The sequence below is a fragment of the Ambystoma mexicanum genome, chromosome 2q, assembly GCF_040938575.1.
Source record: "Ambystoma mexicanum isolate Mex_15411 chromosome 2q, UKY_AmexF1_1, whole genome shotgun sequence".
NCBI classification, from domain to species: Eukaryota; Metazoa; Chordata; class Amphibia; order Caudata; family Ambystomatidae; genus Ambystoma; species Ambystoma mexicanum.
In genome coordinates this window covers 1,230,393,569-1,230,401,265 of record NC_090924.1, presented here as the reverse complement: position 1 = coordinate 1,230,401,265, position 7,697 = coordinate 1,230,393,569, and the positions used below count along the sequence as shown (strand labels likewise).

Here is a 7,697-nt window from a genome sequence, read left to right as displayed (position 1 = left end):
AGAAAAGCTAACATACGATTATGTTACTTTCATTCATGACCTATCAAGAGAGTAAATGACCACTGACAAGCAGGTCTGCTGGTGTCTAGCATTCACTGATAGTTAAACGTGTTGGTGCTATTTTAGGGAAGCAAACATAATTTGTTCCTATAAGTTAGTTCAGTAAGGGATAAAAGTTCAAAACCAACCTCACAAAAACTGCACCTCAAATGGCAACATATGAGCGACTAATTTTGAAGTTTTTCAAATGTTGGGTTGAGGGTTGTGCACAATTTCTAACATAGACAGTTTTGGTAGATGTGCGCTGCTTCTTATATATTTGTTTCAATTAAGGAGCAGTGCAATGTCATCACCAATATGTTAAAGGCATATTGCTGTAATAAATATTTCATAAATATCAGGATTTATAAATATCTAAAATTCATGGTGGACCCAGCATATTTCTTTCTTTTCAAGTGTTTGTGTTCTTCTCATAATCTTATTGTATATATTCTGTTTTCATAGATTTCTGTCAATGAGAAAAACACGATTCGATCTAGCAAGTCTGTGAATTATCTTATGTGTGAAGGAGATATATGTTGTTGAGGTTTTGCAAATCTTACAGATGTTTTCAATGTTACCATTATATTTCACTATGTTCAATTCCTTGTCAGCATTATGTAGTTAAGGATCAAATGAGGAGTAACTTGCATACCAGTCCAAAATCTAGAAGTGTTCAACCCAATTCACAGTAAGTGACAGGGTGATTAACGTGCAGGGAAAAGCAGCCAGTGTCCTGGATCTACAATCAAGCTAACAACCTGAGTGTGTATCAGTATTTCTGCAGTATGTCACACATTACCTAGCCCAAACATATATTTTCTCGACTATCTTCTCAAGTCAATATAAAAATGGCACTCAGAAACATAATTTTGACAGGCGGTTGAAATAACTGAAATTCAAAAGGAAATCTTTTTTTCTAAAAATGTGTTTATTGTAAAATAGCATGATTTAAAGCTCTGTACAAAGAAACATTATTCAAATGGGTCAACGAAAAGGTAAATGAAATCAACAACAGGGTATGTACAGATATGAACATATTTGGATGTAGATTGTATTTACACTTAGCAGCACATAATTGATACACAATCAGTTTAGTTTTTTTGGTTTAGCAACTTCTTTTCTGAAAGGATAACAACCATTCATGTTAAAGAACAGATTACATTTTGCATAATGATAGTTCAGTAACCATATCGACCTTAAGGCACATGATTTCCATGAAAGTTACATAAATGTGATAACCCGTAGTCACATTTCCCATAAACAGAATATGCATTGCAATCATAAAATAAAAAGTGTCTCTTCACTATAGCAAAGAATGTTAAAAAAAACATTACTTCCTGAAATATAACAATGATATTGGGCAATGTTACATGATCAGTGGTTTTAAAAAAACAAATGCTCTATTTTAAATTCAACACAAAGTTTTTTTTAGATGCCATAGGTTGAACATGAATGCTGGTGCCTGGCATCCCTTGATAGCTAACATGTTGGTTCTATTTTGGAAATGCCCTGTCTTGTGAATTGGGATCACATACAATATTTCCCATTTGGTACATTGAATGAAAAACATATGGTAAATAACTCATATTTACCCCATGCAGCACTTTCTATGTATGCAATTTGGTAAATAACTCATGCCATACCAAGTTATACTTTGGTGGTATTTTTTTTTTTAAAAAAACAGTGGTTTCAAAATAGCTAATGTTTTAACAATTACCACCATGGTCAGAATGAGGCCCACTGTTTGTATGAATACTGAATTTCTATCTTGATACAAGTAATATTTGAATTACTCGCACATGTTGATGGTTTTATGCAAAAATCTATGGAAAAAGTGCTGTTCAACATTTCGACTTCATTGATATTTGATCATTTATATGTTCACAGACTGACTGAGAACGTGCTTCCTAGAATGTTCTTGATATCCACTTGTACTTCTGTTTAGGCATTAAGGATTATTTAAATAACACAGTAAGGTTTGGAGGATATAGCAGTGGGATAAGGACAAGGAATGTTGGAAACAACAAATGCAAATGTCGCCTCATGAATTGAATACAATTCTGAATTAACCATTATGAGCTGTTAACATTATCCCAGGTACAGTGGCATTTGTTTTAGTTAAATTCAGTTGTCACAAACATGTCTTAATGTAATGGATCCTTCCAATTGCTTGCTTGGCTACTTGTTTATGTTTAAATCATGTGTGAATAAGCACAATAACCTAAGTGACTCATGACATATCCAAATGACTGTGTACAAAGAAAGCATACTTTAGCATGATGGTGGTTTAAAGATACCTTATGTACAGAACATGCAAGTTATGCAACTGTGCACAACTTTTATCATTTCATATGTTTTAACGAACAATGAAAATAAAAATCAAAAATTCTTAAAGTATGTTTTTTTCTCTATGATGAAACTAATTAAGTCTCCTGTGACATTTGTCAGTCTCTACAGAAATGCTCCCAATTTTCCACCAAGTGATACACTTTTTCACACATATCTCACACATATTGCACCACATATGCCCTGATCCCTCAGGTGTAACTTAGATGTCGATATAACTGTGATAAGTGTAATATCTGCATTAGTGAATACCTATGCTAGTTACAAATTAGTTTATGTTAACCAATGTTTACATTTACACATTTTCCTCTACTGGGCAGCACCTTGGATTGCATACCTTCCAAATAGAGTTTTCCTTAAACAACTGTGTGTAGCATATTACAAAATGTACACACATTACTCAGTGGACATATCTTTCATTAATCGGCTATAAGCCCGGGGGTGAATTATTTATAACTTGCACGTTATTCACATGTACACCTTGAAAAAAGCTTTTCAAATTAGGTTCAATTTCATAACTAATTATGCATAATACACACAAACAGATCAATGAGATGAAAACCATGACCTGTACACTAAACAACACAAATTATGTGTATCTCAGAGTTTGTCATATATTGAAACTGTTAATCAGTGATTATTTATAAAAATACACTATCATTTTGCATTAAACAAATGTTGCAATTATGTACCAATTTAAATGATACATGTGACCTTTTTCATTGATGAATAGGTGCCATTTTTTCTACATTTGAATTATTCTGTTAAGCGATACACTACCTATTTAATGCGATTCAGCAGAAACTTGATGGTACAGGAAAGAAGATTAACTCTTGATTCCTGTACAATGGCTACCCTACATTGGGGCTCATTACGAGCCCGCCGGTCTGGAAAAGATTCTGCTAACAGTGGTTACCAGCACCTTTTCTGGACTGGCATACTCCGAGTCTGCCGGCAGTGCCTTGGTACTGCCAGCAGGTGTGACCTGCTGGCAGTTCAGGCCCCTGCCGGCAGATAATTCACTGAAGCACTGGCACCGTTACCAACTGTGCCGGTGCTTCAGTGGTTCCCATCCCATGGAGTCCAAATGGACTCCATGGGAGTGGGAACTTACCGTTCCGTCACCCCCCGTAATTTCCCAGTAACAATGGGATATCGGGCAGCGGAAACGGTAAGGCGAGGTTGCCGGGAACCCACTTATGATACCAGTACCTTACCGGCAACCTCCTAATGACCCCCATTGTACAGTTATTACATCTTACATTGTTGTATTTTCTTTCCCGCTGTGTTGAAACTGTTAATCTAGTTTTCACGATGTCCTGTGTGTGAGGGTGTGGATGTGCCCACAAACATCATAAAATATAAACAAAAACCCATCCAACTCTTCAGTGTTTTCACTGTAATTAGCATGCTCATTCCTGTCCAGTCCAATGTTAGCACCTTAATATTTTAAAAAAGACTTCTTCTGTAGATTAATAATGGCAAATACCTACAATGATATTGTGTATGCAAAAGTTGAAAGGAAAGGGTGTTTAGTGCAGAGTGATACGTGTAGCTTTAACGTGGTTGATTCTAGAAATATGTAGCACTCGAGATTAATCTTGCTACCACAGCGTGACTGTCACATTTCATAAATGATGGGCATCTTTTTGCATAAAGGGTCAATCAAGCAATGACTATTGAATGTTGATTGTGACTGGGGCAGACTATGCCTATTTAAAACACACATTAAGGGTCTTATTGGTACAGTATGGGGTAAACAGAATGTACTGCATCAGGCAGCTACGATTATGATGCAGTACTGGCTGTGCACCTAATGCAGTAAGTATCACATGTGTGGTCCCTCCCCAACTCATAAAAAAATAAAATAAATAAACGCTGTGTTATATAAAACAGCACATTTTAACTGTTACCAACACACACATGGGGCCCATAGGAGCAGAGCACACGGGAGATCTCACATAATTACACTATATTGGTCATTCTACTTTGAAATACATACCTATGCCTGACAATAGGCACATTAATAGGACCAGTCGAGTAAAAAAGAAACGCAAATGAAAGCACATACGTTTACAACCATATTCCATGTTTTCAGCTTCAGGTGTTTAAAGACAAAACAGATTACCATCCAATAGTAAGCAAAGTACAAGAACCACAACATGTACCTATGCCATTCAAACATTGATGTGTTTACATTTTTAATCCTGCAAAACAAAGTTCTCTAGTTCTGTTAAGTTCAAGCAACTTTCAGGGAAAAATATTAAAAATAAAGTGTACAGATTTGCCAAATTTAGCCTGAATTTCTCCAGAATGGAACAGATGCTCTCTCTCAATGGTTTGCTACATTTCTTGTGAATCACCTTACTTCACATGACTTTGTGTGTCCCTCATTTGCATCGCCTGCACATGGCCATTTCTCCAGGATCCCCTGCTTTGCATAAGCACATTGGAGGTATGCATCGGTCCATGCCCCAAAACTAAGTTGCACATATGTCTGCTTAGTTTTCACACAAAGCTCACAACCTGTGCGTGAATCTGCATGCGCATTTGCCTACCGCCACACATCTTTGAAACAGTGATAGTTTTCCCATATGCATATGCAAACTGTGTTTTTTGTATTTACACTCACACACAAGCATCTTTGTGAATCGGGCTCTATGTCTCCAATTGTAATGTCACATGGTGCCACTTCAAAGGGCAGCTGTTCTAGAGCATTTAATCCTGAACTGAAGAATGTTCTCCTCCCTTTCAACATTCGAGTCACAATGCACTTTGCCATTGTTCTGGACAAACATTAGTGTTACCATTAGGTTGACTAGTTGCTATAATAGAACTCAAACACCTGGGGTTGTTCATATGTGTTTAATGTGAGTCATGTTAAGATGAGGGGACTGAGGAGAGAATTTTAGGAGTGCATCATAAAATATTGGGCCTCATTACAACCCTGCCGGTCCAGTAACAACGATGCTGTTACCGGACTGGCAGAGTACAAGTTTGCGGGCCGGGTGCCTTTCTGCCCACCAGGTCTGACCTGGCAGGCGGAAAGGCACCCGCTCGCAGACTTTGACAGTAGCCCCGGCACCATTACGAATGGTGCCTGTGCTACCGTCTTCCCCATTCCCATTGAGTCCTATGGGACTCGAATGAGAATGGAGAGTCACTTTTTCCGGCGCCAGAAAAAACACACAACTCCGGCGGTAGCACGCCGTTTTTACTGGCACGGCTACCGCCAGAGTTGTAATGAGGCCCACTGACTTTTAAATAATACGTGAAGCAATATGAAACCTAATTCATATGTTTTAGTGTATTCGAAATTGCTAATACATCAGATCGTTATTTTTATCTGTGTATTTCTCTTACTGCAGATTTTTTTAACGGAAAAGCGAAACTAAGTCGAACGTGCCTGAAACAAAATCCTGACAAGGTCCACATTATTTCTCCAACCAGACCACCTATTGTGTTCCTGTCCGTAATTAAGTTATCTGTGTAAAGTTTAACAGCAGAGCAATATTCGGATATAGTCATATAGATCATGTCATTGATGTATGAACCAGTATTTAAGAAGAGTGAATGGCAACTCCTTAATGGGAACACACGCACATATCTGGGCAAGTTAAAGAAAAGCCTTTGGGCCTGATTTACAGAATTTTATCGCAGTGCAAAGTGACTTTGTACTGGAGCAAAGTGACTTTGTACTGCACAACATACACTGTGCACTGTTCTGTAAATCAGGGTGTTTGTTGGCAGTGCTAAGTCTCTTTGCACTAGTACAAAGTCACTTTAGACCACGCTAAATTCTGTAAATCAGGCCTGCTGTATTTTATAAAGCTGATAGTTCTGACTACACTATGACTGTTTGGTTTTCATCTCACTTTTTGAAACACACTCGGTTCCGCAGATGAATACATGGCTATCGTAACGAAATATATTCATAAACAAATAAATAATTACATTTAATCTGAAAATGGACCAGTAGATTTGTCGTCTAATATTAACACATCAACACTTTTCACCCAGGTAGGTACATCATACTAAACACCTAGGATTTGTGAATAACCCCCAAAAGTTCAGTGAAAACAGATCATGCATTGAGCCTCATTTAAGTCACTGTTTAAATAAGAAAAGTATTTGTTTGTTTTTCCATTAATGATACATCGGTAAACAAAACCTATTGGCGGCTTACAGAAAGAGTGCATCTTCCTTGCAACACGTAGATGAGTTCCACGCCTCAGGTAGTGGTTCCCCAATTCAAGACATCGTCAATCCAGTGAATCTTACAGTTTTGAATTAAGTAAGGTACAGCACCACAGTTTTTCGAATAAAATACATGTTTAGTGATCATGAGTAATGCATTCATGACCTGCTTCTTGAACCAGCCTCTGGTGTATCTAAGAATTGTTTATTTCCAGGTTGGAAGGTTGTTCCCTTCATGATGCACAAGTTTCTTTCCACACAGGCCTTTCACTTATTTTTCACTCCTTTACAACATTCCAGTTTTTATTCAACCATGACGACTTTGTACCTAAAACAGAAATTATATATTTTACAAATATTTTACTAAAAGCTGCTGTTAGATCACAAATCCCATCATTGCTTTTATTTAGTAACATGCTTTATTATGGATTAAATATAGTACCAGTCCTCTAAAACACCAACTTAAATTGGCTTTTCTGTTTAAAAAAATAAAAATAAAATAGTGGCTGTTAACATTTGGTTAAACCTCAGTAAGTGATTGCAAATAACATAGTGCGAGTGGAATGGGGTCAAGGCATCGGCAGTGTGGGTTTGAAATGGGGAATACCTAGCTGTTAGTGAAAATAGTATTGGAAGTTGAAATGCGGTTTCTATGCTTATGTTGGCACCCACAGCAACTATGGCATGGCAGTAGATCCACCTGGCACATTAAATGAGGCAGCAATGCTTTCCAGTATTGCAAAGTAGTTGCCCCATCACAGTCACTTGCATCAGACACAATCACTCAATGTTGGCACAGATGTGCATTCACATACAGTATCCCTCGAGCGGCACATTCATCCCATCCTATTAGGCTTAGCCATTCACATCAGGTAGAGATCAATGCTTAAAGCAAAGTAACCTCATTAGGCTCACTCGCCTCTGCGTGAAATGCCAACCCCGCTTGTGTAGCTCCATTAGACAAAGTCACCCTTTCCTGAAAATTGGCCCATGTCAGACAAGTGTGCCGGTCCATCAACTACGGTACCGCTAAACTTGCCGGTACCGTAGTTCCCGGACCGGCAAACTACGAGTTCTGCTTGTGTGTCCGTACTGGCACCTGCGAGCAGAGC

The 7,697-nt window shown here is 37.9% G+C and overlaps 1 protein-coding gene across 3 annotated transcripts in view; it reads right to left on the bottom strand.

The window, feature by feature from the left end:
* Positions 1-951: 951 nt before the first annotated feature.
* Positions 952-7,697, bottom strand: part of VWDE (von Willebrand factor D and EGF domains) — a 550,953-nt gene continuing 544,207 nt past the window's right edge. For 2 of the 3 annotated variants that reach the window (XM_069648623.1, XM_069648624.1), the window contains exon 32: positions 952-6,913. In XM_069648623.1, the coding sequence (XP_069504724.1) occupies positions 6,893-6,913 (21 nt within the window). In that variant the 3' untranslated portion in view covers positions 952-6,892. The remainder of the gene's footprint in view (positions 6,914-7,697) is intronic. The other variant, XR_011303393.1, reaches the window with a different exon arrangement.